The sequence below is a fragment of the Apis cerana genome, linkage group LG1 (genome assembly GCF_029169275.1).
Source record: "Apis cerana isolate GH-2021 linkage group LG1, AcerK_1.0, whole genome shotgun sequence".
NCBI classification, from domain to species: Eukaryota; Metazoa; Arthropoda; class Insecta; order Hymenoptera; family Apidae; genus Apis; species Apis cerana.
In genome coordinates this window covers 14,821,435-14,847,617 of record NC_083852.1, presented here as the reverse complement: position 1 = coordinate 14,847,617, position 26,183 = coordinate 14,821,435, and the positions used below count along the sequence as shown (strand labels likewise).

The 26,183-nt window shown below is 35.4% G+C and overlaps 2 protein-coding genes across 3 annotated transcripts in view; one reads left to right on the top strand and one right to left on the bottom strand.

Moving 5' to 3' along the window:
• Window positions 1-26,183, bottom strand: part of LOC108003639 (lateral signaling target protein 2 homolog) — a 67,261-nt gene that overhangs the window by 8,423 nt on the left and 32,655 nt on the right. The gene's annotated exons all lie outside the window — the stretch shown is intronic.
• Window positions 22,809-24,025, top strand: LOC114578215 (chymotrypsin-like protease CTRL-1). The gene is made up of 4 exons (XM_028669560.2): window positions 22,809-22,969; window positions 23,034-23,378; window positions 23,458-23,687; window positions 23,759-24,025. Exons 1-4 carry the CDS (start codon window positions 22,840-22,842, stop codon window positions 23,921-23,923), a joined length of 870 nt encoding a protein of 289 aa, XP_028525361.1. The 5' UTR covers window positions 22,809-22,839; the 3' UTR covers window positions 23,924-24,025.

Below are 26,183 nucleotides of genomic sequence, written 5' to 3'. Positions count from 1 at the left end.
AAGTTACTCTAAAAATAACTTAACAACTTACAGTAAGTTCATATTTATATCTCGACTTTGTGTAGAGGTTTTTTTCTAAAATGAAAATTTTTTCGAATTACAAAGATTGAATTAAACTTTAGAATATCTATACACGAATTAATAAGTGGCATATAAATTGCTATACCTATATAAAATATTTTTAACGAAATATTCGCGTAGAACTAATAAAAGTTGCGATGATAATGATAAATCAGGATAAACAAACACATTTCAAACATGATCGAGATTTTAATTTTAATTTTCCTCAAAAATCGTTCAAATACTTGATTATTATGATTCTTAAGTATACGTTCATAAGAATGCACACAAAAAACGAGCAAAAAATGTCATATATAAAAAACATATATTTCATGAATTTTATAATTAGTTTTAAAATTAGAATACGTCTTTAGTTTATCTAATGGCTTCCATGATTACTCGATTTCTAAGCCATTAGAATTTGGGGCCATTTGAAATCTTATTATGTATGCAAAAGAAACGAATAACGTGCAAGAAGGAATAAGGAATGGATTTGAGAGAGCATTTCGAAGAGTGTCGAAGCACAAGGCGGGAATTTCGAATATTTTCTTCAATCTTCTATCACTTCAAAACTAATTATAAGATATATCGAGCATATATCCATGATATTTTTTACTTTTTTTTTATGGATGGAGCATTTAAGAATCTTGTAGAACGGAATAGACGCCGAAATTAAAAGCCACATCGATCTCGAAACGATCATCCAACGGTTTAATAAATTATTTGGTAACAGTTTCTTGTTAATTTCAAACTGTCGAACCGTGAATACAATTTTCTTGCTTAGAACAATGATCGATCTGCTGACTCATTGGACAGATAATTTTTTAAAGTATTTCGATTCAATCGTATTTAACGACTATTCGTTTTCTGGAAAGTATACAAAGAATAATGAAAAGAGAAAGGTTTCGATTTCTCAATAAAACATATAAACATATCTAAATGAAATTGAAAGTAGATGTATTGATAAAAGTATCTTTTATTTTTTAGAAGAAAAGATTTCGATAACGAAAAAGAAATCTGCAACAAATCAAAGAACGTGTATTGTTCGTACAATAACGCATGAAATGTTGCATTTTCTTCTCTTAGTCATTCACAAAAGATTCTTGCGTCATTCGACCGCGCAAAAATCATTACGTTCTTCAGATGCATGCGGAAGAATTTGAAATAACCATGTTTTTCCGTTCTCCAGTTGATCGTTACTCGGTAATTGCTTTTTTGCATAATCGTTTCTCAATCCAACAATAAGTTAAGTGTTACTTTATAAAGTACTAATCTTTACAAATTCTAAAACGTTTAATTCGTAATAATTGAAGATCTTGCGGAAAGAGGGGAACAAATCCATTTGTAACAAAGGAATCAAGAAAAATTGCTTGCGAAATTATCGCTTTGGATTTAAAATTATATAAAAAAAAAAGAAATTAATCGAAAAAACAGTATTTTCACATTGATTATTTATCGATAAATCTTCATTTCGATTTTTGCTTTTCAAATTTACACGAGATAATGTACCGCGATAACAAGAACATAATTTTCCGTTAATAAAAACGTACACGTAATTGATTAATTACGGATTATTACAAAATCGTAATCGTAATATCTTTTAATATCTCTCGGTACAAGAATATCGATTTTATCAACATTAAATTTTTTCTTTTTCTCAACATCTCACCTCACTTGAAATTTACTGCCTCTTCGTTATTTCCCTTGGTCACTTTTACGGTGTTACGAATTTTGCTAAAAAACAGAAGAATATCGAATGAAAGGTGTATCCGTTCGATGCGTAGCCACTTCAGATATCGAGGCATACACGAACAAAGGGGACAGGAGCGATCGCAAAGAAAGTAGAAGCGTGTATAATACGGAATTATCGAGCAGCGGACAGGTATACTCGAAGAACGGCCTGCAAGCCCATCGACGTGATTTTTGGAGCGAGACGAAAAACTAGCCGACCGGTTAGCGGTATGAATCGCGAGAGAAGAGAGAGAAATGGAGGGGAGAGGGAAAAGAAAGGACAGTGCAAACGGATCCAATAAAAGTTGTTGCTCGATTGAACGTGGCTACTTCCACGATCCCATAAATTTATTGTATCGTGATAAGTGGAAAATTCGGTGAAGGTATTTTAATCGACTGTTAATCGATTTATTCGATGTTGTTATACATTATCACGCGTTCTTAAGATAAGATATATATATATATATTTGTTCTAGTTATTTGTGTGCACAGCACGTATTGCTAATAATTGGTGCTTAAAAAGAATTGAAATAGAATACATCGATAGAAAATGGTAAAATAACGGTAATATGAAATACTGCTAAGAGTCTATACTTATGCACGTATTACCTATTAATAGAAAGGGAGATAAATTTGTCGGATAAAGAAATTTTTCGATGAAAGAAGAATTATTTTTCTTTATACGAAATTTTATTTATTTAAAAAAAAGCATTCGACGGTATTAACAATTTGTCTATATCTAAAGATTCTTTATTTAATTGGTAAATCGCATAAATAAAATATAGATCGAAGCAAATAAAATAATTATTAATTTAAATTGTACTCGTGTAGTACTTACTCGAAAGTTAGTTTTTATAAATATTTAATTGTTATGATAACGATGATGTACATTAATTTTTGTTAATCAATTATTTCCTTGAATTTAATTTATTTTCTTTAATCAATTCTAGAGTTTACACTTTTACTTTTTAGATTCGAGCTTCTATTATCGTTTCAACGATCTTCTATCATATTTTCTATGGTACTATTATTCTATTATAGATAAATGTATATCGTATATTGCGCTAATTTTTAATATGTCTGATAATTATCTTTGATCATAGATTTCACAGCATATTCTCATTAATTATATTATATTATTTCGTTATTCTTATGTTTTTTTAATTATTTTTCCAATAAAAATAATTAGAATCGCACACATGAATCATTTAATTGTTATTATCACAACGATATCTTTAATTTCATATCACGAATAAATTATGATCAGGATATTAAAATATCAGAATATAAAGTAGAATATCTATAAATATTAAGAATTTGAATTCATGAAAGTATATTTAATAATGAAAATGAAAAATCAAAGAATTTCAATCTTGAAATTTTAATGAATTTCTCCTTCGATATCAACGATCGATAAATTAATCTTCTGTTATCGGTGATTTCGAACACAAATTCGAAAATAAAATGATCAATTCAAGTTTTTAAGCAGATACGAAGCTATTTGGAAAAAAGCAATTTTCTACAAAATTCAGAGAAATGAATTTTAAAATAAAAGTAATTCTTTTTGATAAATTTCTCTTTCGATATCATTGATTATCACATTTATAAATGATTCATCGAAAACTTATTCGAATATAAGAAACGATCCAAGTTTCTAATTTAGAAAAAAAAAAAATAATCACCCTTTTGAAAACAAGTATTTCAAATTTAGAAATATAAAATAATGCCAATTCTTTCGATGTCATTTTTTAATATCATTTTCATATCTCAATTTCTTTCTCGTGTCATCTAAATTCAAAACTAATAATAAAACGAAATCAAAGAATCTGATAATTTAAATATCTACTTGGAAAAAAGCGATTTAATTACGTCTCTCCAATAAAAATCTAAAGTAGCAACAATCTTTTCAATTATCGGATTAAATATTTCTTAATATATAAACTTCATCCACAATCCAACTTTCGAAAATTGAAACGACTGACGAATCAACCGAGCGACAAAGAATTACAATTAGTTACTTGGAAAAAAAATCTCTTCATCCACTCTTCCAAAACTGTTAAAAATCTAAAATACGTATAAAACAATTTCCCCGATATTACATCATCAATTATTATCACATTCTTCGACGAACGTGTGAAAAAAACGTATCCAAAATCGAAACGAAATCGTCGAAAACCGGAGGCAAATCCGAGTTCTACGAAAGAGTTACTTGGAAAAGAGCGACCACCCCCTCGAAGACTCAATTACCCCCTCCCGATACTCGTTGCGAGGGAAGCGGGTTCCACGAGTGTCCTATAAATAAGACAGAGGCTGACCGGTGACGGGCTAACATCCGAGGCATCGCCGGTATCAAAATACTCGTTAGAAAAGCTCGCCGGTGGCACGCGTCGCCGCTTCCCCGAATATTTTGCTAATAGGTCGTTCGCTCGTGACCAAGCCACCACGTGAAGAATATATACGCGAAGGGAGGGGGGGAGACATACGTAAAAAGAGGCGGGACAGCGACACCGTGGAGCAATTTGGATGTGTCTTCCGTCGGTCGGCGGTCATTTGTCTCCCAGCGGCAACCATGCGCGTCCTTTTTCTCTCGCTCTTTCCCTCCCCGCCCCTCCGCTCGCCCCCTCCCTTCCCCGCGTTTCTCCGTCTGTCTGCGCCCGTCGATCCCCTCCCCCCGTCCTTTTCCATCTCACGCCACTTCCTCCCCCGGCTAACCCGAGGGGCTTTGCCCACATGTCAACGATATATTTTCTGCCGGCCCACAAATCGTTTAGCGGGTAATTTTGAAATTGGAACACTTATTTAGTCGTTTAGGCCCAAGGGCAGAACCGCACAACCCCAAAGCCGGAGATTTATCGTTTGATTTTTCGCCGGTTTATAAATGCGATTTTCTTCTATCCCCCCCTCCCTCCCTCTTCGCGGCTCCTCGTCCCGAATACGCGCGTCTCGTAGCCAGCACGTGCTGTGGTGCGCGCCTTTGATGTTCGTGGAAACGGTTCGTCTCTTCGATTAAACATCTCGAGGGTAAGTTGGAAATCCTTGGCGAGTGTGAAATGTATCGGTTGGATTATATTCAATGGAAAGACACGCGTTTCGTCTTGGAACGATTATGAACAATTTTTCTTTTTAACACGTGTTACGCGTAATTTTAAATGCTTCAAAATGTTTATGACACCTTTAGTCGAAATAATTTAATTCATTTCATTGATTTTTTTTCTTGGTTTTATTGTTTAGATCGGGTTATATAAGAATGCAGTCGCCATTAAAACTCAATCTTTACGACGTACGATTTAATTCATTAATTTTTCTTTTTATCATTTGGATTGTGCTCTAATCGTAACGAAATTATATAAATTTGTAAATATAATGTAATATTTTCAATCAAACGAAATAATTTAATTCATGTCACGATGAATTTTTGTGAAAATCTGTAATAACGAAACTTAATCTAACCTATAATTCGTTAATTTTTCTTTCTATTATTTGGATTATATTGTATAAGAATTAAACGATTATTTAGATATGCTAGAATTCATCATGACGAATATATTTTATAAAAGTTTTATAAGTTTTTTTTTTAAATATTTTGAAAACTAAGATCAAATGGCAGCAATATGTCATAGAGAAAAGTTATTCAAAATGATTCAAATTGATAAGAATTTTGTAAATAATTATTAAAATATTTTACTGACTTGATTAGAAAATTATCAGGTCGAACAATTTGTGTCAACTGATTCGATTTATCGATCTCACCTACACTATAGCTCATTAATATTCATCGTCTCCTCTCACGTCAGAGAAAGAATTATTTGTAATTTGTGGTGACAAAAATTCTTTATTTAAAATACCATCTCTTGGCTTTAATTTCCAAGATTTTTGTACAAAATCTATCGACAGTTTTACAATGAATTCCTATAATTGTATACTTTAGCATTCTTGTGGCGTCTGGATACAATAAATTAATTTAAACTTAATCTTATTTTTATTTAACGTATCTATAGGTAAACAGAGAATTGATTTCTCGAATGAAAGTTTACACAATGTGTGTAGTCTATTAAGTTTGGGCTAGTAACATAGTTCTAACAAATGTGTTATAAGTATTAAAATATAATATTAACATATTTTATAAGAAAAATTAAAACCAAATAGAGAAAAGTTATTCAGAACAATATCTCTGACAATATATTTCAAGATGATGATTAGAAATCGCTTTTATTAAATTTTTCCAATTTTAATAATTTCCTCAAATTAACATTTATCGCATAATTTTTATTATCGATAGTTATAACAGGCAAATATGAACAATTTAACAAATAATATCACTTCTTTTAGCAAGAAATTCATTCTCACGGTTCATCACTTACAGATGATCAAAGATTATTTATCTCACGTGTCCTTTATTACTTGAAAACCACTTCCCCGGTTGTAAAATTGGCGATCGACGAAAAGAATCGTCGGTTTCCACGATTATCGTGGATGTAATTATGGGAAATTCATCGAAACGTTGGGAACGACGAATTAATTACACTCGATAAAAGACGGAGGAACAAAAGAAGCGGAGGAAGAATGGAGGAAGAAAGCGAAAGGCGGAGCAGGAAATAAGTATGGACGCCATTTTGGGTAAGATTTGTCTTCATTAGGGCTTCCTGCGGCGCCGTTAACGTCCCACCTGGCGTTACAAGGTGTTGAACCACTCGAAGCAGTGATATTAGCGACTGATGAAACGATATTGCTCCTGATGGGTGGTCCCTCTTCACGGGGCCGTTGATGAAGACGCGAACAGTTGGCTTCGTTCTTCTTCCTCTTCGTGGCCGGGCTTATGACCTGTCTGAACCGACTTATTTGCCCCCTTGCACTGCCTTCACCCGTCGTCCAGAGTAGATATATTTTCTTCGCGCGTGCCTTCTGCTCGCCCTTAACGCGGATGATTGTTCCAACTTGCTTTCCTAGTAGCAGTTTCACGCGAAACTGTCAACGTCAATAAGTAATGGAATTTCGACGCGATCCAATCGTGGGAATCTGTCTCACAATGTGTCAATTATCAAAGTTGTTGGTCGAAGTCGCGTAAATTTTCATTTCTGAATGGGATAAACGTGTTAAACACGCGTGATGTTATCTTTGTTTGTTATATAAATGATATATAAATATCATATGCAATGAGAAATTTTTGATAATGAATTTTGGATTGTTCGAAGCATTTTCTTTCTCATTTCGAAAATCAGATTAAATTGTGGTCTATCTTATTGTTCTTTTATTTTAAGAATATTACGTATTTTTTACAAAAATATAATAAAAAAAGTCTTTCCATTACTAAATAATGATTAAGAAGCATTTTTTTACGGGGAGCAAGTAATTTAAATAATTTTAAATTTGTCCAGTAAAATCCAGAAGGACAGAAACAATTATCACTACTTGCATCAAATTAATTAATTTTGAACGGGCGAGAAGTTAACTTAACCATCTATGAATGGAAACTTCTCTTAAACGAGGGATCCAATGTTTTGAGAGGGTTGTGTCGCGAAAACATAATTCCTCGAACGTGTCGCGCACGATGCAAGCAAGAACGTAACGCTGCCGACAAGACATCTCTTTCTCGTCTCTTGAAATAACAGGCGCTTCAAGAGCCGTTTGACCGCGTTGCCATCTTATTAAAACCGACTTCTTTCTCAGATTTCCATCTTGCTCCATCCTCGCTTCACCCTCTCGTCACCCATCAACGTTTCTATTTCCGGCGCCTTTCGCCCGCCTTTCGCCGTCTTTCGTATCCTCGAAAGACAGTCGGCCGATTCACGTGCCGCCGATTAGCCTAATTATCCCCAAGATTCTTCGTCATTACGTATAATTTATCGTTTTCCATTTAACAATTCACCCATCCTCGCGTATCAAATTGTAATATTTATTTCGAGACTGAAATATTACAATTTATTCCTGACCTGACTCTCCTAAAAAATTCAGACCTAATCTCCGCCCTACCTAATCAAACACGAGCGAATAAACGCTGTATACACTGAGCTCGCGCGGTAAATATCCCATAAAAAGCGAGGAGAGGCTACCTCGTTTACGCGAAGAGAGAAGGATCTGCGATCGGCGGCGAACGATTTCTACGGAACGGTAAACACAGGATCGCCGGAAGCAGAAAGAGGAGCCACCACGGTTTTCATTCGAGTATTTAAAATGCGCGCTCGTCCGCACCTCGTCGAGGGGCGCCCGTCTCGTCGCGGATACTGACAGGACGTCGTCTCCCGGTCATTAGTTACGGCGTCGTCACTTCTGCAATTAGAAGCCACTAACCATTTTTTCTCTCTCTCTCTCCCTCCCTCCCTCGTTCCTGCGCGTATATTCGCCTGTGCAAATGAGTCAACGTTCCCAAGAGGATTCTCCCGCGACAATGTAACAATGTTAACCACGCTTACGCGTTAAACGATGGGGAAGGAACGGCGGATGGACCGTGGTGGACCGCTTCCTCTTTTATTCTCGTATTGTTTCGTGCAAAGTTTGCGAATAAGAGTAAAGTGGAGGTGTGCAACGAAGTAAGTTGAGTAAGAAATAATTGTCGGTTTTTTCCCCCCCTTTTTCCTCTTTTGCGTCGAATTAATCCAAATAAGGAGTAATTTTCGTGATGTAAGGTGATTATTTCAGTGAAAGTAAAAAAATTTGCTTCGTTTCAAGAGTTGCGATTTGTCGATTGAATGAAAAGAGGTTTATAAAGGTATCTATAAATAAAAGTTGTAAACGTGTATTCATATGGCGGAAATATCGCAACATCGCTGTAGGCTGGAAATATCGCGAAAGTAAAGTAGAATTTGACGTTAATAATGTGTTAACGCGTAAGATTGAGATTAGTTGAAATCTACACACCTTTAATTGGGAAATCGAGGAAAAAACAGGGTCCGAAATAAGTTTATCTAATACGAAAAATATAACGAGCATATTTTTAAAATGTTTTATTTCTTAAGACATTCAGATTACGAATTTAATTTTGTATTATTTATACAAAAATCAATGAAACTTTCTTATTTCATAGAAGATTATTCCATTTTAATATACAAATTAAAATTCGAATATATAATATAAGAAACACTTGTTAGCAAATTATAACAATTTTTCAACTCAAAGTTTAAATAATTTCAAAGTAAATCATCGCAATAAAATAATTTATTTCTACAAATAATCGTTATTTTCCACCATGTTCAATAATTTCGTATAATATTTTACTCTTTTCCAACTTGCGAACTTTTAAAGATTATTCTTCCACTTTTTCTTTCCTTTAAATAATACTACAACTCGTACATCATCTCGATGCATTAATTAAACGCGACGAGCGAAACGATCCGTATCATCGATGGACGGATGAACGATTTCCGGATCTCTCAGCGGTTACAGAGTTGGGGGGTGGTCTCGTTCTCAACCCCGGAAACTCGGCCATCGCGATTCCCCAGGGTGCGATATTCAAGCGAGGGTTTCGACGGTTTATACGGTATTGAGTAACACGGATCGTGGATGCCTCTTCTTTCTTGGAAAACAATTTCTGTCGTCGGGGTTGCGTTCCACCAGTTCTACGAACATCGACTCGTCAGGATGGGCTCTCGTATAAATCAGCGCTCGTCGAGGCCCGAGATTTCTCGGGAAAGCCCGCTTCCTGGAGCTTGTTTTCGTGGCCAATACGTAACCAGATGATCACGTTTCGAACAACGTGTACAGTGTGGTGGTCGAAACTTCAATTCCATTTCGTTGATTTAATTAATGTGAAAAATAGAACGATTCAATTCTTCTGTACAATTTCATACGGATTTCTTTAGTAACGTTTAACGATATTTAAGTGCTACGATATTTTGCACAAGTTCTTTAATAATAATAATAATATCTCTAGAAATATTTTTCAACCGGCAGGTGTTCAGAGATCACCTTTAAATTTCTCTATTGCCATAAAACAATGTGTAAATATAACGTATATAATATCCTTTTCCCTCTGTTACGAATCATAAAAAGAGTTTTATACTAAAAATACAGTTATAAACAGCTTCGCTCGAAGGAGACATTAACTTAATCAATTAACGAATTTTTCTTTCAAAGTCGGTAAAAATAATTAAGAAAGAATTCGAAAGGGGAACGATACCGTCGCGATGATCGAAATCGAACGATTGGTTCAAACAGCGAATTGAATTATCGCTTTATTCAGGGCCGTGTAATTCGTTTTATTATTTCTGATTCGATGTTTTCCAACACGTTGGAAGCCAGGGGGATTGTGCGGCAACTGGTGATCGGGAGAATAACTGAAAGGGCGGAAAGTGGCGTGACGCGTGGCAAAGGGCGGCGGCTATCGACTAGACAAATGATAGAGCGGCGTTTTCGACAAACGACTGGTCTAGAATAGTGTGCACGAAATAATTGCCTTTTCTAGATTGATATATTAATTACACGGCAACAATCGATGTAGAAAATTAATAGTTCGATCGTTGCGTACCCTGTAGTCGATACACTCCACCCTTTTTGAATAGCTTTACTTATTGAGTAAGTTTGTCGATACGCTTCTCTCGTGATAATAATAATTACCCTGCTCTCTCTATTGATGCTACGAATCGATCATTCGTAGGCTCGTGATGACAAGACATCATTCGAGGGAGGGAATAAAAAAAATTAATTGTAACAATAAATAACGGAGATAAAAGTAATTTTAAAAATATTTGGAAATTTAAATTTGTATCATATATTGCTAATAGAAAGGGTTAAACAGGGATTCGTTAGATATTTTAGTAAAATTGAAATTATTTTTTCTCGATCCATCTATGATCCTCCATCTATGCTTTAAATTTCTTTCTTTTCTTTTTTCTTTTTCTAATATTACATATATTCCGCTACATCTTAAAATCATTATAAAACTTTATGATTACTTTTAAATTTTTCTATCTTATTTCAATCATAATTATTCTTACTTATATTAAGCATAATATATTTTATACTAATAAGATTTTCCTGCCTATCGAATAAATTGAAATTGAAGAAAAAGCATTATTAATTGAAAAGAAAGTGAAGAATTTTACCAAAGGGAGAATGGTAAAGTTCAAGGATACAGTCGGAAGATTCTACCGATAATTGTTGATAATTTTACAAGGAATGTTAATACGAAACTTATGTTAAATACAAAACCTATCACCTATAAACTTTTTCCCCGATTTATCATTTATCATTTACCACCACGAAGATCCACGAAGCCGAAAAACGATAAAAGCCAGAAGAAGAAGAAAAAAAAAAGAAAGGAAAAGGAAAAGGAAACGAAAGAGGAAAAAGTATAAAAAAAGTACTCGTACTGACAGACGTATAATTATCATTTATAACATAGCCACGCTGGAAACGGGTGTGTTTGCCTAATGGAATGACGAATTAAAAGCGCGATCGAACTCGGCAAATTAGCCTCGCGGTCGTAATTAACAAGACTCTCCCTCTCTCCCTCGCCCTCATTAACGTAAATCGACTAATCTCGTCTCGTCGTGGAGCGATCCGTCCGAGGCTTCGACAAATCCAAACGATTAAATCGACGATCGCAAACCGGACTGTGCGCCTTCGCCCCCTTCTTTCGCGGACAGAGGAGGATGAAAATAGAGGGAAAGTCGCGAGGAGAATCGCCGTTAAGGAAGAAAGAGCGGTCGGCGATTGTCGATTTTAATGGTTCTTTGCGACGAAGACGCCGCAACCGCGACGAATCCGACGACCAATCACCGTGAAACGATCGGCCGACACGGCTCGCGACCGGCAATATAATAAGCTCTCCGCGACGCGAGAGAAACATCGCCGATAATAGTTACGACAGCGGTTGAAAGTCGCATTAGCGTGGCCAGAAAAACCAGATCGATTTCGCCGAGTTACGAGTCTGTATATATATATATACATATCGGCTCGATCTTGCGACTTTTCGATAGCAGAGATTCATCGAAACCGGCTTGTTCCGAATGCGATCAAGCTTGACGCCATTATTGCGTGTATCGATAATCTCGAAACGGCGATTTAAGGATTTCGTAACGATCAGAAATGGTGGAATTATTCAAATATCTTGCTTGAATTTTTGTTTGGAGTATATATCAGGAATATAAGAGAGAGCTTTTACTTTTCAAAATAGTGGTTTCTATGGAAATTGGAACGTAGAGGAGGATATTTTAAATTGCAGAATTGAAATAGTAGATTAACAGGGGTTGAATTGAACGATGATATAGCTCGTCACTTTGGAATATTCGTGGAAACAGGACTTTGATGGTTCGAAGGTGTTGTGTTGTTGCGCTGTCTTTCTATTAGTTCGGATAATGGAGATGTATATTCCGGTGTGCAATAATACTGGTACTTACAATTTATGAGATAAATTATAAAAAATATACGCGTTGGGAACAGGTGCATCGTTTGATTAAAAGAAAACTATGATTTATTGTAGATTTTGATATATATATATATTCATTATTGTTTTATGCAATATAAAATAATATTATTTTTATAAGTCTGGATATTTTTATTCAAATTGATGAAAATGGAATTCTTTAATTGAAGAAAACTTATTTATTTTAAATTAAAATAATAAATTCTTTACAGACGTATAATTATATTCCTATATATATATATATACTGAAATAAAAAATTTGCAAGAAACATTTGAAAGAAAATGATAAATCTTTCTCTCTCGTCAAAAAATAATTTTTAATACAATTAAATACAAAGATATATATATATATATATTCTAAATTTGGAAAAAGCCTCTCGCGTATCGCTCCTTTTATTTTTTTTCTCCTTTCTCCGCGAATCAATCGAATGCAAATTGAACGATACCGCAATAACAGGGAAAGCATTCGGGAGTGGCGGTGAAAGGCGTATCAAAGCGGAGATGTAATCCTATGCAGTATGAATTATCGATAGCAGTTCGATCTTGCAATTTTATTTAATAACATCTCGCCGACACCTGTCGATCAACCAAAATACTGTAACGTACGAACGATATTCTATTTATTATTAATTACGTGCACCTGAAGGAATTAAGAAATCCTCAAATAAAAACTGCTTTTGCTAGGGAAAAAGAAAAAAGAAGAAGAAAAAGATTATAAATTTGTACCACTCGGTAACCTTTTATCTCGGCCATTGTGCCGGTATAAAATGTTATCGATAAATACTCGGATGATTAATCGACGATATTATTGTTAATTACCATTCTAATGAGTGATTGATCGAGGTAACGACACCCGCGATTAGTTACACACCGGACAATTAATTACTTGGACGGAGGAGAGATTGAGAGATGGAGAGGGAAAGTTGCGGCGCGACAGCGTTTCATCGGAACGAGACTTTTGTTAAGAGACAATACGATTATTCCCCTCGATTCCCCGGTTCGACGATCGCTCAACTATCGCCTCTTCTTTCGCTTTGTTTTATACCATTCCGTTTCCGCCTACGAGAAAGCCTGCGGTAAAAAGTAGGACGATAACGAGAACGGAATCACAAAACGCGGAACAGGCATCCTCCGATGAACCGATTCTTGCACCGATCGTTCGACACGGTTCGTTGAAAGGAAAGGAAAACAAGATGATAGAAGACGGTCGTTCTTTTGATCGGGCTTCTTAATTTCTCTATCGATTCTCCGCCAGATAATATATCCACCTCTTTCTCGAATTAATTACACCGAATTAAGAACAATCGAATACCGATTTTCGCGCCATCTGCAAAGAAAATTGGAAATGGAAATTTTTATTATTATTATTTGTAAGATAAGATGAAACGTGGATGAATAAAAATATGATAAATTTCATAGAAGAGAAATAATATATATATAGATATCGTAAAATTTAAGAGATTCTTTTTTAAATTTAAATAGTAATACACATAAGACGGTATAATTTTTGAGTGAGATAGGTTATGAATTCTCATCTTAAGTGATATTACAATCACGATATATTTAGTTTTTTTACCTTATAACGATGAGAAGACAGTCTCTTTTCCTTCAGATTCGTATCGAATGTATACCGATATTCAAAATTATATGTGTAAAATTATTATTTAATGTATATCAAAGGAGAATAATTTTTCTACGAATATTAATATTCTTGCGACAAAAGCAAAAGATTTATTGCAAAAAGTCATTTTACTTGAGCTATTTTATATATATATATATACACATATAAATAAGAATTATTGTTAATAATTCATATTTCTCGTTCTCCTTTATCCTATTACGAGAACAAAATTGCAAGCATAATTCCAAATGAAGCAAAGTTACTCTCAAGCTGGTAATAAAGAGAAATCATAATTGTCAAAGGAGAAAGGATAAATAGCGGAAGAAAGATGGAAAATCAAGATTCAGTCCTCCTTCTTAAGCTGGCTGCTTTATTCTCCTCTGATCCTCCATTTATTTTAAACGCTGTTCCCTATAAGGCCACGATCGCCGATGCATCACAATCGACTAAGCCTAATTAACAACCATCTAATATCATCTCGTCTATATTAGTACTTCCTCTACTTCGACAAACTTTTTGGAATTCATTGCTTTTTAATATCTGAGACATATTAAAAAAAAGAAAAATGTGGACAAGAAATATTTTTGTGCGATAAGCATGATTTTGTGTAATAAGAAACGTAGATCTTGTTTCAAAATCATGATCAATATAACATCGATAATATCCTTGAGATTCGTTAACGATAGACAGAAATGGATCAGAGTTTCTATTACTTTACTTATTTAAAGTTTATCGTTAAACCTCATAAAAACGTTATTTCTTATATAAGTTGCAACAAAACTAGATAGGTTTTTGAAATAGGAGTTTCAATTATAATCATCTGCGATAATCTTACTATATCGAATTATATTATAACGATAGTCACGGTTCAAACTTGTTTTTCTTTCGATTGATAAAATAAGAATAAATAAACATTATTTAAAAAAAATAATTCTTTCTCATCGATTAAACAGTTATATCGAATGAAAAAGTATAATTTTTTTAATTTCTGCAACGGATAGATCCGCTCTCCTCTCACCGCCAGCTCCCCCAGATTATTAAAAACACATTTGTGCCAGGATTTTCACTTCCTTTACTCCGATTTGCTCGAAGAACCGTGTCAACCGTAAGGAGAGGCAGCTGTGTCAACGAAGTGTTGAACGAATACGTCCCTAATGCGTTTATTCTTTCAATTGGCGTTTGAGAAGGGACGCAACACCTTCTCTGCAAACACGTCTAATCCTTTACGATATCGAGATCGTGCGTTTTCTTAATAAACATCGTTTAATTAGATCTTTTGAGGGCGAAATGGAATTACAAATGGCCGCCATCTGGCCAATGGCGGGATGTTATTGCCGGGTTAAGCGGGTTTGTAAAATTCATGCCGGTTTTGCATAGTGGTTATCGCCTATATCGATCTCGTAGGTGGCGGTTATTGCCGCGGTGTCGCGAAAGAATTATTAAATACACTCTGTACGACAACCGATATTAAATCGTCAATGTGACGCGTGATTTATGGCGTCGCGTGAGAAGTAAGAAGAAAAATGGCGGTAGGCGTTGGAAATAGAGGATAAATCTGTTGTGTCTCTCTTATTCGAAATTCTCCCGATCACAAACGACCAGCTAATATGTTATTAATTGTTCGTTGGCGAAGCACATTGATTCGCTTATTAATTCCTATTCAATCAAATATAATCGTAAGTATTGGAAGAATTAAAGATGAATCGAAAGAGAAACTCATTCGAAGGATATTCGAAGGAGTTGAATTCGTGTCAGGAAATAGAAATTAAGTTATCTAAAATCGATTCCATGATTTTTCTCTTGAATTATTTATTCCAATATCGGTATATCGATTATATATATTTTGTTCTGTTTCTGCAAAAATTTGTACATTTTCCAATATTATAATTCTAAAAAAAATTATATAAGTGTACTTATTTTTATCTTTTTTTTCAGATAAGCATAAAAATCGAGACATAAAATTCGTACATTTGAAGCAAAATATGGATTTATCTTGAATTATAATGATAAATAATGATGAATACTTAATAGAATACATATGTAAATATTATATCTTCAGTGAAAATCGTATCAACAAAATTTTGACTAAATATCTTTTGTTCGTTGAGGAAAAAGAATTAAAATTATTACGATTAAATTAAAAGATAACAATTTTAAATGTAATAATTTTATAATTTTTCATAATAAAAAAATTGTTAAAACATTGTTCAAGTTACATTTAACTAGTTTCAAACTATAAAAATATTATTTATTACAATTTCTAATTTTCATTATATTCTAATACATGATTATTTTATTATCTCAATTGCATGATATCTTTACAGGCAAAAATATAGTCGTACGGAGAAAATTTCATTCCACGAAATTGAAGAAATCAATGAACAGAACGAAACATATTTCAAAACATTTATTGCGATACTGCATAGGATCAAAAATACGGTAATATTGATGTTACATAATCAAGAAACAGTAGAGGAATACATCGAAAGGAAGATATAATATATATCTTCTCATTTTAAAATACTCGAAGAAAATTGAAAGAACTTCGAATGGAATTACATTGGTATATTAAAAAAATTTGTGCAAATTATTATTCCAATTTTGTTATAAATAGAAACTCGATCTAAGAAATGCTCGAGCTCCTTTAGAAGAATTAAATTAATTAATTCGGATAATAGAGAGTCCGAATGTGTAAAATAAATTTAATAAAGTGTAATAAAACGTATTTTATATTGTTTGTTGTCGACAACAAAATAATTGCTTCTACGAAATTTTTACAAGTGGAGAATACTTGGAAGATCCGTCAAAAATTGAAATAAAGATTTATCGACTCGATAAACTCGATATAAAATATATATTTAATTATCATTTCAAAGTTTAAGTCGAAGCAATAATTTTACACAAAAAAATATTTTTCGTAATTTCTAAAATTTCTATATACGATATAATCGTTAAATTACGTTAAATCGTTAAACTTTATATTTTACAATTGTGAAATCGATCATAATTCAATTTCACAATCGGATAACAACGTCCCGAAACACATACCAATAACAATTAAACTCGAGTACGGTCATAAAAAAAATATCCGTTCTACGCCTAATCCCCCCCTCTCTCTCTCTCTTCCTCTCTAAAAACGATAATTTCCAAGGCAACGTATCAATCGTTGATACATTGCTCACCGGTTTCACAAACCGTCTAGGCCCGATCGCCATTAAGCGTAATTGGAGGGATCGATCGATCAATTCCACGCGGATAACAGCTCTCCGAGTCAAGCGCATCGGTCCACCCGATCATATTATACGTCGCTCCTCGTCGATTCGCGAAACGAGCCCCCTCCCCCCATACGATTCGTTCCAAAGGTCGAGCGCGACTGGTGGAAAATCCAGGCGAGACGATCCTGTCGACTATCGTGGCGCAACGGGCCGCGTAATTGGAAGCATCGATCGGTATAATCGCGAAAGGGAACGTGCCGGTGCATCGTGTCAAACGTCGCCACCTGTACGCGTAGCTAATGCCGAACGCGCTTTCGTCGATGCTTTCCCTATCCGCTCGCTCGTGAGAATCGGCCGCGACCAATCGCGCAGATGTTTACAAAGGAATCGATATAACGGTTCGAAAAAGAATCGTGTTGAAAATTAGGAGGGATACAGGTGTGGCGGACCGAATTTTTAAGGCTAATTTTTTAAGAGGTGCAGAGAAATTTTGGTGGGACGAAGGTAGTAACAAGGTTGATTAAAATTTTTCAATTTTTGTAAGTGAAAATTGATTACAATTATATGTTGTTATTTAAATATTGGAATAAGTGGTAAGTTTAAATTTATTCCCATTCGGTTTCAATTAATGTATGAAGAATGTGAAAGATGTATTTCGTTCGATTTTCGAAAAGTTAAAAAAGATAAGTTTATCGTATTATAATGATTACAGTGTATCGGAATATTAATGGTAATTTGAAGAATGTTTTTGTTTCTGATGGGAATGAAATGATAAAATGATTGATATATTACTACGAGATACTTAATAATAAAAACCAGATTATTCAGATATCAAGAAATATACTTGTCCATTAATACTTATTTAAAAGCAGTTTTATAATGTTTTATAATTCTTCCAAACATTATACTATCTGATTATTCTTCCTTTCCGAGTTTCTTTTAATTCATAATAATTAAAAAATTTTTAAAAGAAATTTTTCATTTATTTTCAGATTTTCTTTAAGAAAAATAACAACAAAAATTATTGTATATTCTTATTTTTTTCTTTATCTAATTTAATTTCTCACTGCCACTTTAAACTAATCGTCTTGTGCATATGTCATGCATAAATTATTATTTCATTCTACTTTATATTAAATTCTGTATACAGAAATAAAGTGTATACAAAAAAAATGCATTAATAAAAATGCACTGTGAAAAGCTAGATAGATAACTATACTAATACGTTATCTTGTAACATAAGATAAACTAGGCATGTGAAAAGATGACAATCCATATAACATAAAGATGGATGACGCGCGAAGAAATGGCCATCTATGCGATCCTAGTGATTTCAAACGAAAAAAGAAAACAAAAAAAAAAGAGAAATATTTCATAATATTTCGTGTAAAATCCCTCTGTTCCAAGAAAATTCCAATTCGGTTTTTCTCTTGGTCGAAGGATTAAAATTACAACTTTTACAAATAATGCTCAAAAATGTGTTCACAATATAAAATATTACCGAGTGTTAGGTTCTTTTTTTTGATCAAATTGGCAATAGATTTGATTTACATTATATATATTATATTAATATTTGCGAATATGAGTGCTTTTATCCTAATAATGGAACAAGACGAAGGGTGGACGTTGATGAAAAGAAGTAAATGAGTATGCAGATATCAAGTATTCCGCAATTGAACATCATCTATTATTTCAAGTGGAAGTGGTTAAAATGACCGAGTATATTTCTTTTTGCTTTTTAACTATTGGAAAACTTGAATTGGTGGAAATCTTTCTAAATTTCAATGAAGAAATGACATCGTCTAGTTTTGGTGAATTGGATTTTAATGCTAGATTGATGAATAGCATTATTGTTATAAAAATTTTTGTATTGTGATTTGTTTATTTATATAATGGTTATATATATAATGGTCTTTTTAGTTTCGACAATTTCACTTGCAATTCCTTTCAAACTTCTATTTATCTCGTCAATAGAAATTTCAATGTTACAAATAAAATTGCGAATACATTTAATTTGAAAATGGTATAAGTCACTATATTAAAAACTTTTTAAATTTGATTACTTGCGGAATGAATAATAATAATAAAGATACAAATTTTGCATGAAATACATTAAATTACTTCTACTAACGTTCATATTATTTATAAGAATTGATATAAAGAGTTAATATACAAAAATGCAAAAGATTTTTATTAATGAATTAATTTTGAAAATGGCAATTCGTTGACATCATCGGGAAAATTTATACTGGGAAAAATATAAATAATAGGCATAAATATTTCCATGCAGATTAAAACACAAAAACATTTAATATCTTAAATCAGCATAAAAATAACTTACCTGTGTCACTTTCAAAAATGACTCATATGGATACGGTCATAAGATATGCAACATCTAATTTCATAGTACTGTCCTTGTTCAATCTATTGCGAATGAACGACTCGTATTCGCCGCCTCGCGAATGCTATCATTTGTTTCTATGTTAGCCATTTCAATATGAAGAAAGTCGGTGGCGAGAGATCTCGTAGGATATAAGAAATTAATTGATTTTAAATTTCACAAAAAAAAAAAAGAAAATACCGTCTACGTTTCTATTAATTCGTAAAACAGAGGATTAATTTTAAAAGGAAACATAAAAGTTAATATATAAAAATGTCGGTTGAGATCTATTTGTTAAATCACAAGCAATTGAATATCTCCGCCTTTCTTCTAACATTAACTCAAATTGCTATATAATTTAATAAGTAAGCCTCGATTGTTACTTTTGCTTATATAAAACGATTGACTGTTCACGAATTATCATATGAAAAAAATAAATCAATTTAATACAGTACATGTTATTCTTTGAAATTATTTCAATTTCAGCAAGTATTACAACTTTTTCTCATTTATCCACTTTGATAATTTTATCTTTTGAACCGTAATATCAAAGATTTTTTTGAAAATTGGAAATTTAACGATGAAGTTTGACAAAGTGTATCGAATAGTTTTCACAGATTTTACATTTACAATTTTTTTAAAAGTATCTCAAGTCGCTCTCAGGATTTCTGCAATAGCAATTGATGTACGCTTTTAAATAACAAAATGAATCGACAAGTCAAATCAAATATAAAGTTTAGAGGAACGAAACAAAGAGAAACCGTGTTCACAACTGTTGTACATATCATATCGACGTCTAATGGGCCACAAATGACCCAAAAGAAGGAAAGAAAGAAAGAAATACGCCACAATTTTCACCAACAACGCAGTGTCTCATCGATACACACTCGATCGGCATACATCCACTTTTTTGAAAAAGCTGGTAGTTCGAAGAATCGATTCGTTCGTGCCAAGTTTTTTCAACGACAAAAAGCTCCGGATCTTATTGTGTTGCAGTTTGCACCGCGAGAAAGCAAGGCGATATACGCGACCTTTCGCGGCGTACGTCAATTATTGGCACGCAATACCGTAGGGCAAAGTATTTTTTCCATTAAGTAACTCTTTTTTCTCCCCCCGCGGTGATTCGAAACCGTTCTTCGATAAATCACGCCTTTCTCGAGAATCAGGTTCCTACGCGCGGTCCACGATCGACTCGAATGTCCGCCGGCCATTTTTCGAGCGGCCAACACCGGTAGCGTTCGTTTTATTAATCCGCTCTCGTTTCGGAAGAAAGCGAGGCTCGAGGCTCGTGAATAATCGGAAAAACGCGCGATCGATCGGTGTGTCGAACCGATTCTGTTGCACGTAACAATAAAAGCACAACGCTTACTTCCACGTCGTTAAACCGTGTCCATTCGCGCGGATACCGAAAAAATCCGTAGCCAAAAAGAATTGACTAATGGACATTAGCAGGTGTTTATTTCCAACAGAGCGAACGCTTCATTCCAGCTCGTCATGCTGCAGGCGCGCGTGTCCAATTTACATGGAATGTGAGTCGAGCGATCGGAGAAACGTCGTTCGAATTATTTCCATTTCTTTTTTCTTCCTTTTTTCGCCAAAGTTTCGTTTCCCTACGACCTACGAATCTCTCGTCGTGGCGAGAAACCACTTCGTTCCTCGCCCAGGACAACTCCTCGTTCACGTTTGAACAGGAGAGGCATCGCTCTATGATGATCTGTAGCGAGCTAATGAATGGTTATTGAAAATTACATCATTTTATTTAAGCTGCTTATTCAAGTGATTTTGATCCAATCTACCAATTCGTATTTTACTTTTCGTCATTTGCGAATCGTTGTTTGCAGGTACGCAAGAAACGATAAAACTGAAATTATATCTTACGTAAGATAAAGATCACAATTATCTATATTTTTATTTACGAAGAAGTATATACTGTACCAAATATCCATCGCGATTATCCTTAATTAAAGATAAAAAAAAAAAGGTACCGTTAATTCGATCGAATTTAAATTACCACTTAATGTCGATTCAAAGTGTCTAAAGGTACGACAACGAACGTACGCAACAAAGGTGAAATGTTAATTTGAAAACGTGGAAACGCGTGTGGTGAAACAGACATCTACCGATTCGTTCCGTTCTTTTTTCCCTTTTTTTACTCGGCCCTTTGTTCCGTCGCTCTTTTCCATAATGTTCCCCGATGCAAACGAGTAAAGCAGCCCCGGCAGCCCTATCGAGGAGTGTGCATTCGCGTAAAGGTGATTAGTAATTAGGTAACGACTTCTTAGGAAGGGCAGCGCTGACGACACCGGATAAAAAATTTCCTTGCCCCCGAATGAATTACGGATCACTCCACCCGTTACTTTTCCTCCTAATTGCCACGCCTCGACTAACGATACTCGCGTGCTCCGCGGCGTTACCCCCTTTCGCGCCCCTCTTTTTCCTTATGCCTGTCCCCAACGACGAGCGCTTGCGATCCACGGTCGGATTGTTGCCATGAGAACGTTGCCAGCTTGAAATAACGTAACACCATGGGATCCGTCACCGTTCTGACGGAGAAACGTCAATTTTCATTCTCTCTGGTTATTTATACGATACTATGAATTTCGTATTTTGTGTCGATATGAAATAAATACGAAATGCGATTCCTCCGCTTAATCTTTGGATGTTAATAATTTAAGAGAAAAGGGAGGAAAAGGGCGGCAAGCGTTCGGGAAGGACGAACCAGTTTGAAGTTCGGGATGATCGATTAAGAGGGAGCCGATGCTTTATTTGCATCATTGACGTCTAAATTGGACGCATGAATGGAGGTCGCCCGCGGCGAGCAGGCTAACGGCACCATGTTCGAGCTCACAGGGAGGAACAGCCAGTAGACCAGAGGCCGAGATAAGTCCTCAAACGAGCCGCTCGCACGTATATCTGCCCGTGATTCGAAGCAGAGGCCTGCTCCGTCCCCGGGACACTTCGCTTATCTTGGCCACGAAAATGGCCGCTTCTGGTTGCGGCACCGCGTTCCATCGATCGCTAATCCGTCATCGAGCGCATACTTTAAATTCTAATTTCGAAATTATGCGATCTTCAGAAATCGGAACTTTATCTAATCAATTTCGAATTCATCGAACTAACAGTCTTACGCTTTATTTTGGAGAAATATCATATTTAAATTATTGTAAATTTTTCAACAGTAGCATTGCAAATTGTCTGCTATACGAATTTGAAAATGCAACTATTTTCTAAGAAAAACATACGTCATGATTTTGACACGATAAACATTTCAAGATAATATCTATATCTATCTCGTTTCTAAATGCCTGGAAGGGTCGATTTGGAAAGCCTCGTTTCAACATTTTTTAATCGCTTTTAAAGTTCAGTATTTTTCCCAACGAACGTATCATTGGCGTTTCCTTTATAAGTAATAATCAGATAAAGAATAGGTATATATAGGAAAGGTAGCGAACGGATTTCACACAGTTCAGCCATGATCTCGACGAGCATTCAGTTCTTCATTCTCGTCGCCCTCAGCGGCAACGTTCTCTGCGCTCCACCGTGGAACGCGCTCCCCGAAATTAACGGATGGAACTCGGCGAACAATCGCACGTCGTACGATCGTGAGTATGCTCATCGTTCGAGGACAAAGGAAAAAATCCATAACGCATTTACAAAAAAAAATAGATGAACTGGACGAGGATAGAATCTTCGGCGGAGAATACGCGAAGCAAAATCAATTCCCATTCATGGCCGTGGTCCATCAATTGATGGGCAACGGGAGAGTCTCGCAGTGCGGTGGAACCATAATTTCGTCGAGATGGGTATTAACAGCGGGCCACTGCGTGGCGTCAGGCCCTTACCAATTCCTCGTCGTTTTCGGTACCCGTGACAAAACCGGCATAGCATATAATTTTTATCAAGGACCAGGAGTGGCCATGTTAACGACCCAAGCCGTGCTCCATCCCAAGTACAGAACGACCATGAACGATATCGCGTTGCTGCACATGCCGCAAAATATCCCGTTCGGAAGTAAGGCGAGCGAGATATGATCGTTTCTGTCGATTCGTCAAATTTATTGGGAAAAAACTTGTCTCTCCGATTCTTTCAGCCAACATTCGACCCATTCAATTCGCTGGTAGCGGATACACCGACGAGACTTACGCCGATAAAACGGGGATGGTGATTGGATGGGGGAAGGACGGGCCGATCGGAACCGGAACAAAGAGGCTAAAGTATGCCGCCGTGCCGATTATCTCGAATTACGAATGCTCCATGTATTGGCCCATCACGGAGGCGCACGTGTGCACTTCGGCTGCGTACGACCAAGACGCGTGTCAGGTAAACGGGACTGTTCTCTTATGTATTTTTCGGACGCTGGGAAGAATTAAAACGATTGCGTTTGTTATTAGGGCGACAGCGGCGGTCCGCTGATCGTGATGAAAAATAGGAAGCCTCTGCAAGTCGGAATCGTAAGCTACGGAGACGGAAATTGCCCCAGCAGCAAACCAGGAGTATTCACCAGGGTCTCCAGTTTCTTTGATTGGATCGAAGAAGTCACCGACATTCGTTTGTGAAAGATAATTTGTGACGTATCGTTCTATAATATCAGCAATTATAAGTGTATAAATTGGGATTGGCTAATAACTGGATATTTCTAATAAAGATTTCTATTGTAATATTGTGTTGTAATTAAATTGATTGATTTCGATAATCTTTCGATAATATAGGGCCAATTTCATTTATGTATTTGTGAATAAAACTAAAGAAAAATCATTTTCTCTAACTATATGTAAATGTACATACTAAAATTTAAGAATTTTCCCAAAAGAAATTTAATATTATATTCCATATACGGAATAGATATGTAAAATTGAAAAATAATAGAAATATTGAATGATGGAAGGCAAAGGGATTCAAACAGAAAAATTCCATTATTTTCCCAAGATAATCCAAAAAAAGTTCGCCCAACTCGATAAATTCTATTTCATTTATATCGATTTTTCCAATTTCTATACAATTAATGACAGATAGTGGTGAACGAATCTCGGAAGAAATACGCGTTTCAAGAAAAATCGAAAGTTGATCCCGCCTATTATTATTTCTATCCGTGCCTAGTCGTTTCCCCGCTCGACCAACAGATTGCGGGCTTAATCGGGCGTGAAAAGAGGAAATCGTTTCGCGCGATTATCCGCCACATTGTCTCTGTCTGATCCTCCCCCTCGATCCCCTTTCAGACCCGCTCCTTCGAGCATCCCCCCCGAAGGATGTCGCGCGCTATTTATCCCTCCAACCCCTGCACCCAGCGGCGAGGAACACGAGCCACCGTGTTTCAACGGGGTTGCGGCGTTAATCGTATAGCGCTGAAAGGTGTAACCGATTCGTGACGGTCGTAAGATTCACGAGAGCGGCAGTAAATTCGTGGAACAGGCTCTGGATGGAGCGGAGGGTGCGATGCATCACCGGGGGCCTCGTTTAATTATTCCCGAAGAATCCGACAATTTTCCGTTTTACCGACCCCTTACAATACGGATCCCGATAGTTAGGGGAGGCAAGTGTGAAACGTTGGCAGGATGTGTTTTTTCAAGGGATTTTTTCGTTTTTAATAGATTTAGAAAATAGGATAGCGTTGAATTTTTCTAACGGTTCCTGACAATTATAACGTTCTGCTTTTAAAAGAGTCTTTTAGGGAAGCGTGTCAATGATGGATGTTGTATTTGTACATGTCAAATTTTGTAAATTTATTACAAAGTTCAAAAAAATTCTCCCTCGAGGAAGGTAATATTGAAAATGAATCAAGTCCTTCTGGTTTCCAACCGTACACACACTTTCATCCGTCATAATTTATGTATACTGGTTTAGCTGTGCGAAAAAATGCGATACTAGTCAATAAATAATAATATCGTCGTTTCATTCTGTAAATTGTATTCCTATCTTATAAATCTAATCTATCCAAGTAAATCGTATTCCATCCGTAAAGAAAATGACAGGCAATAATTTTCGAAATGTAATAAAATGTGTAACTTATCTATCGATTATCAAAACATCGTAAAAAGTATTGTTTCTGGAAAAATAAAATCACTGTTTCAAAATCTGCGTTGTCAACTTATTATCTACTTATCCAATATAAACTGTCCGACTAATGATCATCCCAAATACAAGAATAATTTAAACGAATAAAGTTCGATTTAAGCCTTTTCGTGAAAATATTTAATCGAATCTAAAGCTCCGTTCGATAATGTGTTTAATAATCACTTACACATATATATACTTTCTTAAACACGAAAAACCGTCTCGGTCCGTGCGCAAATCGGCAAAGGTGCAAAGATCGGGGCTGGCGCGAAGTTTAATTATCCCCCAGGAATTTAGTAATTTTCCGTTTTAACGTGCTTCCAACCGCTCACTTGTTCATATATATCGCCCGACCCGTCGCCGCCTCTCGTCGTATCGCGATTTCCAACCCCTCTGATATCTCTGCTCTCGGCGCATTTCTATCCTCGTAACGACACAAGCCTCTCCTCTCGAAAGAAACGCCAAAGACGAAAAGAGAAGAAAGGAAAAAAGGAAACTTCCTCCGTGGAAGATTCCAGATAACAGCGCAAACAAGCGTTTTTAAACTCAAGGGCGCCATTTAATTATTCCACAGGAATTCAGCAATTTCCCGTTTTATCGTTCTCAACCTTCACGGAGGGCTTCTCCCAGAAAACAGGAAACGGTATTTTCGCCCTAACCTACCGAGATGGAGGAGAGGGGGAGAGCTTATTCGTTTCGTGCACAGAGTCGTGTGCACTTCGGGGAAAGTAGTTTTTCGTAACACAATGGCCGGAGGGACATCTT

Coding starts and splice junctions, on each gene's coding strand:
- LOC114578215 (XM_028669560.2), top strand. CDS start 22,840: ATGATCTCGACGAGCATTCAGTTCTTCATTCTCGTCGCCCTCAGCGGC. Junction 22,970..23,033: donor CAATCGCACGTCGTACGATC/GTGAGTATGCTC, acceptor AAAAAAAAATAG/ATGAACTGGACGAGGATAGA. Junction 23,688..23,758: donor ACGACCAAGACGCGTGTCAG/GTAAACGGGACT, acceptor GTTTGTTATTAG/GGCGACAGCGGCGGTCCGCT.